The sequence below is a fragment of the Lipophrys pholis genome (genome assembly GCF_963383615.2).
Source record: "Lipophrys pholis genome assembly, chromosome: 20".
Lineage (NCBI taxonomy): Eukaryota > Metazoa > Chordata > Actinopteri > Blenniiformes > Blenniidae > Lipophrys > Lipophrys pholis.
In genome coordinates this window covers 12,449,137-12,466,921 of record NC_137648.1, presented here as the reverse complement: position 1 = coordinate 12,466,921, position 17,785 = coordinate 12,449,137, and the positions used below count along the sequence as shown (strand labels likewise).

Below are 17,785 nucleotides of genomic sequence, written 5' to 3'. Positions count from 1 at the left end.
TGCTGTCAGGTTTTGATTCCCTTAAGCTTGACACTTACTTTCAAATATGATTTTAAATGTAATAAAAACTCAAAAGAAAACCGTTGTGAACACATATTGCAATACAACAAAGATGTTTTCATAACTTTAAAAAAGTTATAGATTGTTTTTTTTTTTAAATTTCGATATACACCCTCTAATAACAATAATAAGGAGGTTATCTCTCCCTATTCAGTAAAACGGATCATTAACTATTGACCTGTTAAAAACTTGGATCTGACATCAAAGTCACTCTAATTATCTGTAAGCAGCTCCATTGAGAAGTAAGCATATACATATTAGTTAAAGATAAAGAATGAGCAAAGATAACAAAACAACCCATTAATAAAACTCACCTTTGGTGCAAGCTCCATGACTTTTTAATGTCCTTTACAAAGTTGAAAAGACGCAGGTATCCATGTGCAAGACGGTTAAACCAACTTGATACGGGTTACCGAAGTAGGTTTGTCTCTTTTTTTTTGCTCTAGCTAATAATCCAGATTAAAACAAAATAAATTCTGTCGCAGTGCTTAAAGTTTGCTCTCTGTGGGAAGCCAGTGATTGTTGCTAGGAAACAGGTCGCGTGGCTACGCACAAGGTGGCAAAACTTGAACGCAAGCAAAAAAAAAAAGAGAAGAAAAGCTCGTTAAGATGTTATTGAGAAACATTTGACAATCAAAAGGTCTTTGTATATTAATGCAACTGGATTACCTTGTACCGTCATTTTGTAGTTAATGTAGTTTCAGCTCAGTCGCCCCCCCCCCATATTACACCTTATTTCAATATTTTTTTTTCTCACTTTATTGTATAAACATTTAACTTGTGAACAACATACAAACACATATATCAAAAACAGAAAATATAAATATCAGCAAACATATACAGATGTTTCATATACTGAATTTTAAAGATAAATGTATTGATCTCTGCGCAGGATCTTTGGTATTTAGCTCCATTACACTAACTTTGTTCTAGCAATTTGTCAGATATCTATTAATATGAAAAAATACAATTATGATGTCTAAATAAATACAAAAAATGACAATCTAAATGCAGCAATTCAAGTTGAAGTGTTTCAGAAGGGTTCCGTCATCAGACTCTCCAACTTGTCCTCCTCTGCAGGGCTGGAAACTGTGAAATTTCTGGAGAAATACTGCATTTCTATTTTTCCTGACTCATGTGCCAATGCTATTCCTGAATAAGTGTTCCGTTGTCCCGAGTCTCCAAACACAGCCATAGTCGTCACCCTGCGAACAGACAACGCCAATCAACACGTAATAGAACCAAACTAAAACGATTCCATCCGTCACTGACGTGTGTCTGTTACCGATCAGCGGCCGTTCTCTCAGTCATCACAGGCTCAGAGTCATTTTTTAACAAGTCCCATATGTGGAGATTCGATCCAGCGTCGAGCACACAGAAGACCGTTGGCCTGGTTGATGCCCACTGAAGAGAGACCACGGGCTCACCAGATGTGCTGTTCATCCACTCCGCCACAGGCTGCTCGTGGCTGACAGCATGCAGCCTGATGCTGCCGTCCTCACAGCCCACCTGGAGACGGGGGAGAGAAAAAAAAAGAGTGAATCAAGAGCTATGAAATATTTACAGCACGCTGTTAAAAATAAATGTACGTTTCCCAAAACATTTTAAATCTAAATGCAGGCACGCTCACCAGGAACAAATGTGGCTTAAAAGGAGAAAAGTGGATCGAGCTGACATCAACAGGTCGGACTTCGTCCTCACGAAATCTGTAAAACTTTGGCGGAGCCTTCAAACCGTGACTTGTTCCGTGGTTGACCACACCCTGAACAGAAAGGATCATAAACACTGTGTCAGAAACCAGAGGCTTGTTTCCTCGATGTTATAGAGGTGATATATTAAAACAAATTACACAAATTGCACTCACCATATTTGTGCCAATAAAGAAATGACTGGAGTCTGTTGGATGGAATTTTAACAGCAGGGTCTGTAACGGCCCCGTTTTCACTGCATCTCGAGGCGAGGCTCTGAGGGCGATTGGGGAGGGAAAAACATTGCCAAACTCAGAGATTAAAGGCTAGCACATTCCCAGCCAAAAACAAACTGCGCGACGGGGGGAACACGACTCTGCGACACATTCACGCCACGCGTATATGTTCCCATCAGATGTTGCAGTGGCAAAAACAACAGCGTGTAGAGTGTAACAAACAGGATCGCATGACCGCGCCAGAGCAGCTGTGTTCCCCTGGAAAAAGACATTGTGGGGTATTTTGAGCGAGGAGGCTGGCAGTGACTGATGATCATTGCAAGCTATTAATCAGTCTCACCTCTCAGCGGTGAGGAGAAAGGAGCTGTGAAGCAACTTGACTTTGCCCCCAGGCCGGAGCCCTGGAAGGAAAACGAGGGAGAAGGGGAGCGGATGAAAGGAGTGACCGTACGTGCGAGAAAGAGGAGTACGCTCTTGGAAAGGGATGGGAACGCTCCAAAACGTGACTGCGTTACCTAAATCCGTTGGCGAGCCGGCCTCATTGCCTTTTGGGAGTTCCACTACCACCTGATGGACACAGAGGAAATCACACAAGTCCATCAATGTCAAAAGAGTGGATCGAGAGCAAAGTAGTAGCTGTGATGACGAAGACTTTTCTTTTTAAAGATGCTTTGAAATTACTTTAAGGACTCTTTTTTTATAATTTGGAGTTTCAAGTGTTCGTGTCGTTTCTTTTTTATTGTGTGCTTGTAGCACTTTGACATTTTTTAAATGAAAAGCACTGTATAAATACAATGTATTATTATTATTATTTTTATTATTAATAGTAATAGTATGAGATGGTAGAACAATGAATATTAGCTGAATCCATATTTTATTTGTAATTGGTGTGTTTCTAAATTCCACTGAATTATTTGGGGTGAAAATGTAGAGTCATGAGAGAATAAAGTTGCTAGAGAGAATCCCCGGCTGATGTGCAGCAGGTGCAAAGGAGCGTGGGATCGAAACAGTTTTTAACGGTGGCGTTGCAGAGCATGAAATGTGTTGGCGGTGTTATGTTGGTTCTGGACTGTGAGTAATAGTGGATTGAACGCTGAGGGACGTGACGGCCTCTGGATGAACAGGAAACAATCATGGGATTCTCAGTAACAAACGACAGAACTGCTCTTATTTTGTTTGGATATTGAATAAAGAGTCAACTTGAGCACAGCCGCTCATATTTTACATTGATTGTTGGCCTCCAGAAAAACACTCCATCAAAGTCCCTTCTCACACACATTCAAATGGAAAACCTAATGTCTTTAGTAGAAAACTCTCCAGTCCTAATAACAGTGGTAGTTGTAGTAGTGATTATAGTTCTAGTAATACAGTTATCATTCAAAGTAGTTTTAGTAGTAATAATATTGGCACTATTGGAGTAGTCGTGTTGGTGATTGTAGTAGTTAATCTCATGGTTATAGTAGTAATAAGTGGTAGCACTACTATTGGTAGTCGTACTAAATGTATTAGTTGCAAGCTGTAGTTGGGATGTTATCAAATATTTCTGCTGACATGACAAAAGAAAAAAATATTGATGGCTAAATTCATTTGAAATATTCTTAGAGAAAACATTATGACTCACCAATAGGATTTCAGTTAAATGTTGATTAGTAATTGACAGAAGTGTCTTTTTGAATTGGAAGACACACCGAGACTACAAATACATTTGCTGTGTTTCAAAGTCTGCACAGATATGTAGGGTGTTTGAAACCTACCCAGAAATTCAAAGCCCCGCTTTCATCCAGAGAAGCCAGCTGGAATGACAGCCCCGACGACTCTGGATTATGAAACAGAAAACACTTATGTAAATAAAAACTCAATTGACAAAACAAAAATTTGGCACATGGTACACAAGGTGTTCACACGACGTCTCCCCACCCTCCTCGGATGCTAAAAGTGGCACCTCGGGCCTCAGGCCCTCAGCTACTGGAGAGGGGACGACTTCGACAGATGTCACGGGTGAAAAATGGCCCAAGCCAGGCATCACCGCGTCTGTGTTGACAAAGTGACAAATAAGGATCAGGATGAATGTTGGGTACGAAAAATGGCCTCTGATCTTTAGAGAGACATGTCAGAGGAGATCTTAGTGGGCAGAGAACGATGAGTAAGCATGTTTACCACAGAGAGCACCGGCATTCACATTGGTGGAATCATTGTGCAAAGAGTGGAATATGTAACGCCATGTGAGGAATTAAGAGGTTTTACAGTCTTAGCATTAAAGCGAAGGGAAAAAAAGGCTTTGTGGGCACATGATTTACGTGCAGTGTTGAAGGTGATCCATAAGAAAGATTCCTCTCCATGGCACTTCAAAGTAAAATGAATGTGACTAAAAATTTCCTCTGACAAACCAGTGGAGAAAGTGGGCAGTCTGAAGGTCCACTCCTCCTCTCCGATCTTTAAGCGGTAGTGGCTGCTCGCGGGCTCCCTGAGGTCCCAGAGCGCCACAGAGCCGACCGACGTGCCTGCAAACACCAACGTGGCCTTTCCAGGGCTGAAACAGCAACACTGCACCTGCAAACACAAACATTACAAGGGGTTGGTGCTCTCTGCGTGGGGAGGCTTGGTATCAATAGAAATTCTTCTGCAATTTCCTTTCAGAGATGAATAAAATTGGTGGCGTCATAGTGGTTTGCTACACAGCAACAGTATCACTAGTGTGAGTCCTGGTTTGGAAGCTTTTCTTGTGGAGTTCATCGAAAACCAACTTTGCTCAAACTGGAAATGAAACCAAGAAAATCTCTGCTTCACCTCAGATTCATAGACCAGGATCTTCTGAGGTCTGGACGGCTCCCAGATGTTCCAGATGCAGAGGATAGTGGAGCTGTCAAGACGCACTGCGCTGGGCTTAGTTGTGGGCATGTGGACAGACATCATGGTGTGTCTCTGGACCTGAGAGAAGTGCAGCAGGCTCACCCGACGACCTGCGAGTGACAGAGAGAACGTGACGACCATGCCTGAACAATCACGTGCCACTTTTAGAGTAGGTCATTCTTAAGGTTTTGTTTTTCACCGTAAAGGAAAGGCAATGTTGTGTTGAGCTGCAGACTTCCATCGCTAAAAGACAGGGTGTCTTTTTGCGGTTCCAGTTTTCTCATTGAGTTTCTCTCCGCTTGGTCTTCTTCTAACAGAACCACCATGACCTTAAAATAGCCACAACAAAGACAAGAGGAATCAATACGGGGACAAAGACAGTCCAAGACGGAACTTTGTGTAAAAAAATTAAATAAAATCGGAACCTGTGAGGCTGAGCGTAAAAAGGATGTTAGACGCTGTGAGTCAAAGTTCAGTTCACTTGCGGCTTTGTTTCGTGCTTCCTGAGAGAGGTTTGGATCTGTCAAGGAACGCCAAATGCATTTATTAAAGTCACCGCGCACACACCACATTATTCACAGAATCCTGCTATTGGTATCTGACCTCCACACGCCCCATTGTATCCTGCTGGATGCTGCATCCACTTCTCGCACATTTCTACGTCCTCTGTCTGGGTGTCTCGGTCTGCATTGTCCTCGTTACACTGAACATAAGCCTGGCGAAGACGTTCAAACATGTCGCTTACATGCGAGTTTCTTGTTTGCTCCAGCAATGAAGAAATATATTAGAAGCAAAGAAAAAGCACTGACCTGTTTGGTGTTTGCAGTTCCAAATTTCCTGATGTACATGTCATATTCGCTGACGGGTGGCAAATCCAAGAGGGAGAATGGGGTGGAGAAATCCAAATCTATCAGACGAAGCAGCTCCGTACTTCGCTTCCTGTGTTTAGTGAAAATATGTATTATTAATATCACATAAACAGAGTGACACTTGACCCAAACTTTACAGTAACAGTATTGTCCAGCATACAAATCCAACAAATTCAAACACATGAGAAACATCCTGTTTAATTCCAAATATCCACATGACAGGGTTTTTTTTGGAGGGGGAGGGGGTGGGGGGGTAATGTGACCTACTTTTGTTTTGTGGCAACTTTTTTGCTGACTTCCCGCTTCTTTGCAGCTGCGAAGTCAATAAACCTTCCACGTTGGGAGGATCCACTCTGGTTCTTTTCGGAACCTGACAACAGAGCAGTGATGATGATTTGCATACGCCATCATGTTGAATTAATATTCAGGAGTTTGTTGTTTTGTGTCCTCCAACGAGCGATTTCGATATGAAATGACTGTACCTTTGGACAATTTAGGTTCATCTTCCTCCTCTCTGCTTGTACTTTGTCGGGACTGAGCGGTTCCGACTCTCTCATTCTCCTCATCAATGGCCCGCTGAATGGCTTCGATCTCCTTTCTCTGCTGAACTGTGATCTCCTCCCTGTCTTCATCGCCCTCGCCCTCATTTGCACTCTCATCCATCTCCTCAAAGTCCTCTTCATAATCCTTTCAGAAGAGAAATCCAATCCATCATTTGACACATACAGTAAGAAAACAGTTCTACATAACCACGTCTTGAATTAATGAAAACAAATGCACTTATGAAAAGGATGTCTACTCACCACTTTCTTTAAACACATATCGATTAGAGCATGCAAATGTAACAAAAGTATAAACAAATAGATGTTAAAAAAACAGGGATGAAAGATAAAAAATAACAGCAGAACTAGGAATGATGTTTCCAATTTTATATAAATGGCTGGATTCTTACCTCAAAATCATCTTCATATTGATATTCTTGCTCAGCCAAATCGCTATCTTTGACTTCCTGCAGATAGAATCAAAATGCAAAAAAGGAGGAGCAGAAAGAGTAAATAAACTTTAGTGACTCGTGAAGGAATTAGTTACTGATCAAGGGATGCTTCAGTGAAACTGAGGTATAAGGAACAAGTACACCTCACTGTAAGCATCGCAAACCATGTCACCTAAAGATAAAACTAATAGACAGACATCCCAGAAAAAGTTTAAAAATAATTTAGTCACTTGTAGAATGAGCTAAAATGTAGTTTGCTTTAATACAAGTGTAAGACTGTCAAGATTAGCAATTGTGTCTGTCAACCATAATAATTTAGTCTTTATGATCAGTGATCAGTGTTAAAAGGAAGTAAGAAAACAAACACCATCATGTGGGTTTGTTTTCCCAGAAGGCAATAAGCTGGGAAGCCAAAGTGAGCGTCTTACAGACTGTGTCCCCTTCGTCTGTCACAACATGTGTCCAATGTTCAGAGACTATATCAACACCCTAGATAGCGAAAGGGACATGTGGAGGAAAAGAAGCATAAACTAGATGAAAGAATTCACATCCAACGATCACGGTTATGAAGGTGGTGAAGGTTTTATGGGGCCACTAACCTCTGTCTCTATCAGATCCATCTCTGGTTTAGTTTGTACGTCAGAGGAGGATTTTGTAGAGCTGGCTCTATCGGGGTCATTTCTGACATGGTCCTTTTCCTCTTTTCTCGCCCTCCTCTCTTGATGCTCTTCCTCCACCCTGTGCCTCCTTTCTCGGGGTTTTCTTTCTTGGTCGTCTTCTTCTCTGTGTTTCCTCTCTCGATGTTTTCTTTTTTGGTCGCCGTCCTCTCTGTGTCTCCTTTCTCTGTCTTTTCTTGTTTGGTCCTCTTCGTCTCTGTGTTTTCTTTCTTGGTCGCCGTCCTCTCTGTGTCTCCTTTCTCTGTGTTTTCTTTCGACATCCCCATCATCTCTGTGCCGTCTCTCCTTGTCAACACGCTCTCTGTCACTACTGTTTCTCTGTTTCTCATCCTGAAAAGAATGAAAAGCCCCAAGATTTTCATTTTCACCAAAAAATGTTGACCGACACAACCACGGCACATTTCTGAACATTGTTACAGATAATGCTCACATGATGTCTTCTTTCTCTATGTCTTCTTTCAAGCTCCTCTTTACTTTTCCTGTGTTCTTCGCTGTACTCTGAAATCAGACATACACAACACATGGATGCCCTGACCATGGAAACATGTCAATCTTACTGTGTAATGCTGCTTTGTTTTGTTTCTTACCTTTATCCTCATTCCGTTCTGAACGCTTTCTGTTTCCATCTCTCTCTTGAATTTCTTTGTCTTTTCCTTTGTACTCATTTCTGTGCTGTTCTTTCTCCCGATGATGATCTCTACGCTCTCTGTGATATTTCTCTGTCTCATCTGTTTTTCTGTCTCTGCTGTCCTCATGCTTTTGCCTCTCTCTCTCACTCCTGTGCTTTCGGTCCCGTTCCTCTCTCCTCCTTTCCTTGTGTCCGTCTTCCCTCCTATTGTCCCTGCCCTCTTCCTTGTGTCTGTCTTTTTCTTTATCTCTGTGTCTTTCCTTGTCCCTCACTCCATCATGCCTTTCTTCTCTGTCTCGTTTACGGTCACTGTTTTCTCTGTAGTCATCAATATACTTACTTTCCCCCACCAGCCTGTCTCTTTCTCCTCCCTTTTCCCTGTCTCTCCCCTTGTCGCCTCTCCTGTCTTGTGAGCCTTCTTTTCTTCGCTCTGGATACTTCTTCTCGTCATCTCTTCTCTCCACGAGCCTCTCTTTTTCGTCTCTGTGCTGTCTCTCTGTGGATTCGCCACCACGGTACTTTCTCTCACCATCACCTCGCCTCCTCACATAATCGTCTCCGGGTCCTCCCTCCTGAGAAAAGACGACCTGGTCAGTTGTTTCTACACGACAGATGAATCACAGCCTGAAGCTGGCAATATCTCACCCTGATGTATTTTCTTAATTCAGCAGGTCTCCACGTGTCTTCTTTAGTTAATTTCTACACAAACAGAACATCGTGTTAACTCGATTACCACATTTACTAAAGTTCGGTGACACAACATACACAGAACTTCACAGTCCAGAACCAAACAAAAAAAACTACAACGACGTTGATCGTCTGAGTTCGACAACAACATCCTCCACATTAAGAATTGATGTAGAGGGACTTACCTTGTCAGTGTGCATGTTTTAATGTCTATTTGCGTATGGGGATAAAACGAGCTCGTTTGTTTGGAACGTCTCCGCCATGACGGTCACTCCGCATTGCGCATGCGCGGTCTGTTGAAACCAAGGAGAAAGCGTCGATTCGGCATGACAACAGGATCATTAATCGAAGTAAGAACAATCGCTGAAGTCAAACGTAAGTTGCCGTAGCAACGACGTAAGACATTATTTTATATAAATATACAACCCTGAACTTTTTAAACTACTGTACACCATAACGTTTATCTATATGGCAGGTCGGTTGTGGGTGTCTTTGTTCACCTGTTTTCTGAGTGATCGAATCTGAACGATTTTTCTTTGTTCATCATCATTTCCCCTCCTGGTTTTAGAGGTTTAATCAATAAAGTAGAAATATTTGTTAAATCTACTATAGTGGAAGTAATATTTGTTATTCCCATGGCTTTTTTTTATGACATTTATTATTTACAACGATAGATAGATAGATAGACAGACAGACAGACAGACAGACAGACAGACAGACAGACAGACAGACAGATGACGCTACCTGTTCCTACAGACATATGAATGATTTTTTTATTAATTTATTTTATTGATTAAGTTTCTTGACTATTGATATTATGATTCTTGTTATGACTAATAATGATATTTTCCATATTATTACTATTAGTAGTACGAGCATTTGTGTTTTATAGTCTTTTATTTGTAAAATGTTGGAAATAAAGAGATATACCATACCATTTTTATGGAAACATTCTTTTTGTAAGTCAACGAAAAAGAAACGTTTTTGTGCTTGCTCTACAGTGTAGATAGATAGATAGATAGATAGATAGATAGATAGATAGATAGATAGATAGATAGATAGATAGATAGATAGATAGATAGATAGATAGATAGATAGATAGATAGATAGATAGATAGATAGATAGATAGATAGATAGATAGATATTGCTCTGTGGTTACCACCACTCAGCACCAGATGGCAGTGCTCATATAGTTTATTTGCGAAGGCACCAGGAACGCATGCCACTGGAGAGCCGTGAGTCTTTTGGACATGACCATTCCCCGTATAGGCACAGTGAGCAGAGGTGTGGATTTGAGGACTGGACTGCAGGCCGATTAAATCACCGCGATGCTTCCCGGAGATGTTGTCCATCCACAGAACTAAATCGGCCCATGTCGAAGGCCACCCCGGGGGCGATGGGCCGGTGTGCGGGTGAGCCAACGTGAGAACCGCGTCTGTCCAGATGAAGCGCTTGGGAACTGTGTGACTCGACCTCGTCTGCGTTTCGACTGTTTGGAAATTCTCTCTCTCTCTCTCTCTCTGGGGGGGCACAGAGACATGTCAAGAGACAGCATGACAGCTGTACGAGGAGCCCACTCGAACGCCACAAGCCCCGCTTCACCCAAGGAGAATGGACACACGGCGTCGAGCCCCGCGCAGCCAAACTTTCCCCATCCCGACGCGGGCAACACACCCGAGGACACCCCGGTGTCCTCCGCCAGCGAGCTGACCCAGACCTGGGCGCACGTCGCCAAAACATTTGTGCTCATTTTCCCCATTTACGTGCTGGGTTATTTTGAGTTCAGTTTCAGCTGGCTGCTGATCGGACTGGTCATCTTCTTCTGGTGGAGGAGGAACACCGCGGGGAAGCGCAGCCGCCTGAGCCGCGCGCTGGCGTTCTTGGAGGGGGAGGAGGAGCGCAGTGCACCGCTGAGTCTCACCACCTCCGATCTGCCACCATGGGTAAGACACACCGTGCACTCCCAGTCATGCTCACAGCCGTTCAGTCTAACTGAGCCTTTTCTCCGAACGGCGTGCCGTGTGGTATTTCTGTGGTCAATATGTGTGAGTTTCCAGGAAAAAACAATCAGCTGACGAGATGAGAAGCTGTAAAGCTGTGATGGGGGCAGCTGTCCCCCCAGCAGTGACATCAGACTGAGCCCTGGTCTAAATACAGCAGGGTACAATGGTAAACCAGACACCACGCTGGGAAGGAAAACATGCCCGCAGGGTTCATGTTATTTTCGGGTCTTGACTGCCCATCTCTCCTGTAGTAATTCCGTCTATTTCTGCATCACCTTATCTCGGCTATATCATGAGACACAGCAAGGGTCCTTGACTTTTCCTTGTCAGGGTTATTTCCTCTTTAGAGTCGAAGTTTGGATGTGTCTCATGAGAGTTTTTATTTTTTAAATATAGATCCATATTATCCCAAATATGTTAAATCATTGTGTTGGCATATACTTATTCTAAGAAAACCCAAACCCTGAAGTAGAACTTAGACAAGAATGGAGTGATGGACTGCATAATGAACATGTGTTAGGAGGGAGAGATTACATTCCCTAGTGCTGTGCAACTTTGCTTAAGGCACGTGCCTTTTGAAACAGCTTTGTAAAAGCTCTTGCAAATCCACTTTTTTAACTGCTCCCTGGAGCATCATCTAGGGACATGAAAGTAAATGGCTTGTCCAGTGGATGCATTTAGTTTCCCTAATGAAGGTTTAACTCTGTGTCCAGTGAATAGGCATGAACTTTGCACACTGTGTCTTTTCTGAAAAGAAAAAGTAAAGTTAAATTGATATTTCCTTCTTCATGAACCCAGAAGCAATTCTCAGTCCAATCTGGACAAGAAAACAGTTTTGATTGTATTTACTGGCGCATGAGCGGAATGAGGGTGTCATTGCCCTGCCAATGGACGACTTGTGTCAGACTTGTCCCGGACTCACAGCGGGTTTGCAGTACTCAGTGCAGCATTGTGTTTTGAGAACCATTAAAAGTGTGTTCTGCTGACACACGGCTGAAGGCGCATCAAGGCTATTAACTGGGGGTGGGTGAAGAGGATAGGGCATCCAACTCAGAGGAAAGAATCATTATTGAGTGACCTCAGCACCTCACAGTCTTGAGTCTGTGGTTTGTAAAAGAAATCGCAAGTTAAGCATTACAAGTAGGTTTGATTATGTATGCGTCATCTTGGGAAATCACATCATATCTCTCAGAGCAAATCATTATCCCGTGGTGTCATCAGGTGTGGGGATTTTCACAAGTTGCAGCTCTTCAGTCTCTTATAGTGCCAGTTTCTCCGTACCAAGCAAAACTGAGCTTTTTCAGTGGGTTGGCCTCATTCCCAAACATCAATTGTTAAAGCGCACTCCTCCTTGTTTCAGTTTTTATCCTCAGCTGTGTTCCCCCAGGGTGAGTCAGTGGCGATAAGTAGCAGTAAAAATATCCGGACAGGCATCACAACAGTTTCACATGTTCACAAACACTGGATACATTCGAATCAAAATGCCACAGACATGCTTGAGTTCTTTGAATAAAAACTGAGCCTGCGCATTAGAATTAGTTTGACAAAAGGAAGCAGAAGCGTCTTTCTCATCAGTGTGTATTGTGCAGGATTTTAGTGTACAGGAGAAATAGAATATACCACACTCGTAGCAAAGTTGCAGCTTATTACCAGCAAAAATGTTAATTGAGTTTGATAATCAACATTTGAATTATTTATGTATCATTTGTGTGGTACACCTTGTGGTCCACAGAGTGAGATATTGATCTCCACAAGTCAGCATGCACATGAATAAAACCAAGAAACTGCTCAATAAATGTGTTCAATTAAACGTTCAGAGACCCATCCAGACACTCACGTCCATAGCTTCAGGCAATTCTGGGTCACCAATTAACTTCCTTTTTTTTTGATCTTTTAAAATATAGTTGTTGGGCTGTTGTGAAGGAGAACAAATCTAACTATTCTAATACTTCCTATAGGCTTGTAAACTGAAATGTGGTAGGTCTGTAAATGTAACCATGACACTTGTGGCTTTGCACCTAATTTCAATTTTCCCCATTACACTTATTGCAAATTCAATGATAAAGATATGTGTACTCCCCGATAATCGATAGTTTTATCCTCTACATATTCTTTTTTATAATAATTCAAAGAAAAATCCTGGAGAAGGCATCCCCTCTGACCACCCTATTTCTTCTGTTGGCAACCCTCCCTCCCTGAAGCTCTTTGGCGCTTTACTTTTAGATCTCCCTGGGGCGAAATGTCCCACACTTTGAGAACCACAGAATCCATATAAAATAGACAAAAAGCACTTAAAAGAGAAAACAATACAACATCATGAAAGCAGCTGTCGCTTCCCCCGATAGACACATTTCCTGCCTCCTCAGATTGGGGAGCATCCCGAGAGAGCTCTTATGCTGAGTGAATTACCCAAACAAAGTGCCTGAAAGTCATCTTTGAATGAGAGGACTTCAGTATGTGAAGAAGTCGTTATTTGTCTTCTTTAGGACATCAAGGACAAATAAATTAAAAGAAAAGGCTCTAAGATGTGGCAGTGATTATCACGACCCCTAAAATGTGATTATTATGATGTAACAGTTTATGTATAAACTGTCCAAAGGCATCCATAAAGTTGTGCTTTCCTCTGATTCACCGGTCAGACTTTGAAAGAAGTTTTCTAATTACCGAGCAGCAATACAATTTAGATAACAATATGCTGCTTCACAAGCGTAGCTGGATTATCAGGTGTGTGGCCTGTGTAATAGTGCGGAGGACGCAGGTTGTCAGGGTTTTATTGGGCTTGTAGATGTACCCCTTGTCAGTGTGACCTATGAGAAGTTTGAGAGGCAAATATGCATCAAGAATTAATACTTCCTGTCCGCTCAGCTGGATCAAAACACTTCACTTATTTTTTTTTTTCTTGCAGAACATAAACACTGCCTCTCATTAATATTTTAATTATAGGATGTATTTGCTGTCAGGCTCTGAGCACCTCTCAGACTCAGTGGGTTGATAATAAGCAGTTTGAAGTCAGAGTGGAGAAACTGTCTTTGATTCAAAACCCAAGCTGACTATTAATCACAGTTTCAAGAGATTTTCAGTATCACACACCGCTACAACGGCAAGGAGCTGGAACTGAATAATTAAGTTGTTTAGCCCTCTTTTATCCTGCGCGGCTCCTTTTTCTCAGCTCGCACTTTAAAAGAATGTGTCCCATCAAGTGAATCATCACCTCACCCACACTTTATAAATGAGGTAACCCTGTGTCGCTTGGAGTAACGAATGCTTGCCAGTGTTATTCTGTCTCATAGTTAAACAATGAGCCAGGATCTGTCAAGTTAGTTGGAACTTTGTGTCCCCCATCTTCCTGCTCTTGCCACTGCATTATCCACAGTTTGACACAAATGCTCGGTTAGCTTTTTTTTTTTTTTTAGACACCATGAGACACCACTGTCCCTTAGAGCTTTACTATCTCCTCTCACATCTCAAGCAGAGCTCCAGCTGCCTGCTTGATTTCATCCCAACCTGTCGAGGTCAAGAAATAAACCCCTTCATTTCAGGAGAGGGAGAGGCAACCACATTCATCCGCTATTTATTAAAGTGGTGTGTGCCTTGCGCCGCACCTTTGTGCAAGTTATTGACTTCACTTCAGGCATTTCCTTTGGTTCATGTTAAAATCAATGAAAGGATATACTTTAGGCGAAGATTAGTCAAATTGCAGCTGCCGAGACTTGAGCACAGATGCACCGTGGAGAAGTGAGACGAGTGCTAGACGGAAAGAGAAAAATTGGTAGTTTGATTTATGCTCGCGTGCAGCCAAATCATAGAAGTAGTAAATCTTAAATCTCATTCTAGAACACCTGTAAATCCCAAAGTAAAAGGATCGATTGGAGACAAAACAACACAGCTGCATACAGCTCGCCTGTTCTATTTTTTTTCCTCTGAAACAAGAAAAACATAATAGAAATGTCAAACATTCAGCGCACTGACTGGAAAAAATAATAGAGAAAAATCGTTTGACATTGAAAAAAATCTTCTTTCTTTATCTTGTTCATTAATCTGCAACAAGGTTAGAACATTGCTGCATAGAAGTTCAAAAAGGAATAGAAACACATTTTGCCCTTTATTCTTTATTTTTTTTGTAATAACAGATTCATTTATCAGATATACAGCTTTGTAGTGCCAGATCTGTTAAAATGTCCACTACCTGAAAGCAGTTGCTTTTCATATGACACAGACTTACGACCTGAAACCTTTTAGAAAATGGAATCTGACATTAGTGAAGGTGATTAGGTTTATAAATTTGCTCCACTGACTCTGTGTACTTGGCCTGAATACAGGCTTTGATTATTAGGCTGTAAGTCTCTTGACCTAATCAGTTTCCCTTCAAATTGAAGATTAAGTGTTTCAGCCATGCTAAAAAAAAACATTCGACTCGCCACCCGGGTCAATACTGTCATACGATCTCAGTCAATACATTGACATTTCATGAGTAACTGTAATGGTTATGTTACAAATTGGTTATCAGCCAAGCTTCTGCTGTATTTCATTTATATTTCAAGCACCGCCGTCATCTTTTAGGTTTTCTGGTCCAGTCTGAGCTTCCCATATACTATTGAAATCACCAATTGTCTGCAAAATGGGGTAGTGATTAGGACTCTTGACTCATATTGAGAACATTGTAAGTTTGAGTGCAGGCTGCGTGGAGTTTGCATGTTGTCCACAAGTGCTTTCTCCGGGTACTTCAGTGTCCTCTCACTGTCCAAAAAAACATGCATTTCGTGTTCCTAAAGGGGTTATTTTAAGTGTGTATGATAGTTTGTTTCTTTTTCCCTGTAATAGCCTGGTGCACTGACAAAGCGAATAAAGCAGCACAGAAGATGGAAGGATAATTACCCTTGTTGGCACCTCCTGCCTCCTGATTTTTTGTTGGACTGAAAACAGACCAGATGTTTGTGCTATGTTAGTCAGCCTGCTAATCTCTAAATGCCTGCAAGAACACATACAAATAAATGTGTTTTTGACAATATCGCCACAGTATTTTTCACATCCTGTTTTTTTATTTAAGGATATTTGAGTGTTTTTTAAACTTGTCATCGATACATATTGTGTCTTATCATCTATCTATCTATCTATCTATCTATCTATCTATCTATCTATCTATCTATCTATCTATCTATCTATCTATCTATCTATCTATCTATCTACACTGTAGAGCAAACACAAAAACATTTCTTTTTCTTTGACTTAGAAAAATAATGTTCCCAAAAGAATTGTATGGTACATGTCTTTATTTCGAACATTTGACAAATAAAAGACTATAAAACACTCTCTCTATCTATCAGGTTTATTGAAACAGACATACAGATTATCTGCTCTATTTTCTCTGCTGTAGGTCCACTTTCCTGATGTAGAGCGAGTGGAGTGGCTAAACAAGGTAAAGAATTGAGTGTCTTTCTCTTGATGTTATTTATTCTTTGCCCTGCTTCTTGTTTGTGAAAACAGAGGGGAGATAAGTGGGATGGAATGTCTGTCACCTTCTCTTCTCTCTCTCTCTCTCTCTCTCTCTGTCTTGCTCTCTCTCTCTCACTCTCTCTCTCTCTCACTCTCTCTCTCTCTTCTTCCTCTTCCCACTGGGAGTGCGAATGTTGCCACACTGCAGCGCACTTAACTTAACATGCAGCCTTATGCTGCGCACACTGCAGCACATTGGACTTAGCATGCTGCCGCTGTAAAGCCTTTATGAATCCCCATGGCAACAACCGGGATGTCATTTGAATCTGCTACATTAAAATGACATAGGTCCAAATATGAAAAATGCATGCATTGTTATTCTTGCCTCACTGCATGATGTGTGTTTCTATTGATATCACGGCACACTTTGAATATTTTAAACTGAAATAACCTGAAAAAGTACATTTGATGTTGTGGCTTAAGAACACATATCTAATATGAGTTACACATTCTTAGGATTGTTGGTCATTATATGTGACTAAAACCTTCCTTTTTCTATTCTCCTTCTGTATCCCATTTAGACAGTGAAACAGATGTGGCCTTACATGTGCAAGTTTGTGGAAAAACTGTTCCACGAGATTATCGAGCCGGCTGTAAAGGAGTCCAATGCCCACCTCAGCACCTTCTGCTTCAGCAAAATCGACATTGGGGACAAAGTGAGCAGCTTGTTGTGTTGCAGCCTGGTGCCTACGTACAGATCATGTGTTATTTTAGCAGTGGCCAAACAGGCCGGCAGCAGCAGGTGCCGTGGGACAGCTGGTGCGGGAGTGCAGTAGCGTGAACGTGAACGTACACGCATGCCGCTGACACATGTTTCTGCTTCATAAATAGTTTCCATGTGGCGCTCCGAGAGGGGTTGACCTTGTGCTAACCACGTGGGGGTTGGGTGATGGTGGAGGTGTCAGTGTGGTGTTGATTGCCCCGGTGTGGTGCAGTGGCAATAACAGTTCCTTCTGTTATGTTGTAGCCCCTGAGGATCAATGGGGTCAAGGTTTACACAGAAAATGTGGATAAGCGGCAGATCATTATGGACCTGCAGATCAGGTGAGCTGATCACATCTTCATTTAAATGTTTTTTCGTTTAACCTCTCTTAGCATGCGACTGATTTTTCAGTCCAAGTTATTATGTTAGACATTCAACTTAAAACGAATTGGTACCTCTGGTTACAGTGCAGCCAAACAAAGTAGAATCGTCTTCACTTAGAGCTCCGTCAATAAATGGCTTCTCTCCATCCTACCTTAAGTAACCTATAAAAAGTACTAGTAGATTTGAATTCCTTCAGGAAGAAAATAGTATTAAAAACTTTTAAATATGGAGATAATTACTAAACGTAATGCAACAGATTCTAACTTTAAAGGTGAGAGACATCTGAATCCTCAAAGTCTCTACAAAGAAAAAAGTCTTGATGGAAGAGTTTCTTTCTTTTTTTCCTGCAGCTATGTGGGGAACACTGAAATTGACGTGGACATCAAACGTTACTACTGCAAAGCCGGCATCAAGAGCATCCAGGTGAGGATTCTCTCTTCTCGAATTTCTTAAGCATCCTTGTAGAGTCACTTGCTCCTGGCACGAGATTCAGACTCAGACATTCAGACACT

The 17,785-nt window shown here is 41.7% G+C and overlaps 3 protein-coding genes across 4 annotated transcripts in view; 1 reads left to right on the top strand and 2 right to left on the bottom strand.

Moving 5' to 3' along the window:
* Window positions 1–812: 812 nt before the first annotated feature.
* Window positions 813–6,373, bottom strand: dync2i1 (dynein 2 intermediate chain 1). The gene is made up of 16 exons (XM_080489733.1): window positions 6,186–6,373; window positions 5,971–6,073; window positions 5,644–5,773; window positions 5,438–5,549; window positions 5,260–5,354; window positions 5,034–5,163; window positions 4,772–4,944; window positions 4,372–4,534; window positions 3,902–4,015; window positions 3,739–3,800; window positions 2,500–2,551; window positions 2,325–2,385; window positions 1,925–2,024; window positions 1,691–1,822; window positions 1,346–1,569; window positions 813–1,265 (listed from the first exon to the last, which is right to left on the bottom strand). The coding sequence occupies exons 1-16, from the start codon at window positions 6,364–6,366 to the stop codon at window positions 1,094–1,096; spliced, it is 2,004 nt and encodes a 667-aa protein (XP_080345859.1). The 5' UTR covers window positions 6,367–6,373; the 3' UTR covers window positions 813–1,093.
* A 258-nt stretch (window positions 6,374–6,631) lies between these two features.
* LOC308125916 (uncharacterized protein) lies at window positions 6,632–8,984 on the bottom strand (the record flags this gene model as incomplete). The annotated part of the gene is made up of 6 exons (XM_080489957.1): window positions 8,875–8,984; window positions 8,648–8,701; window positions 7,962–8,574; window positions 7,805–7,872; window positions 7,297–7,704; window positions 6,632–6,712 (listed from the first exon to the last, which is right to left on the bottom strand). Exons 1-6 carry the CDS (start codon window positions 8,887–8,889, stop codon window positions 6,632–6,634), a joined length of 1,239 nt encoding a protein of 412 aa, XP_080346083.1. The 5' UTR covers window positions 8,890–8,984.
* Window positions 8,985–9,924: 940 nt separating this feature from the next.
* Window positions 9,925–17,785, top strand: part of esyt2b (extended synaptotagmin-like protein 2b) — a 39,176-nt gene continuing 31,315 nt past the window's right edge. The window contains exons 1-6 of one of the 2 annotated variants that reach the window (XM_080489378.1): window positions 9,925–10,112; window positions 10,225–10,633; window positions 16,068–16,109; window positions 16,708–16,842; window positions 17,154–17,230; window positions 17,624–17,696. In XM_080489378.1, coding sequence (XP_080345504.1) covers window positions 10,063–10,112; window positions 10,225–10,633; window positions 16,068–16,109; window positions 16,708–16,842; window positions 17,154–17,230; window positions 17,624–17,696 — 786 coding nt within the window. In that variant the 5' untranslated portion in view covers window positions 9,925–10,062. The remainder of the gene's footprint in view (window positions 10,113–10,224; window positions 10,634–16,067; window positions 16,110–16,707; window positions 16,843–17,153; window positions 17,231–17,623; window positions 17,697–17,785) is intronic. The other variant, XM_080489379.1, reaches the window with a different exon arrangement.

What these genes read in the sequence shown, in the direction of transcription:
- dync2i1 (XM_080489733.1), bottom strand. Translation starts at nt 6,366, where the DNA reads ATGGATGAGAGTGCAAATGAGGGCGAGGGCGATGAAGACAGGGAGGAG. An exon ending in AAAGTTGCCACAAAACAAAA is followed by an intron (nt 5,774 to 5,970) that starts GTAGGTCACATT and finishes CACTAAACACAG; the next exon opens with GAAGCGAAGTACGGAGCTGC. An exon ending in TCTTTATTGGCACAAATATG is followed by an intron (nt 1,823 to 1,924) that starts GTGAGTGCAATT and finishes CTTTCTGTTCAG; the next exon opens with GGTGTGGTCAACCACGGAAC.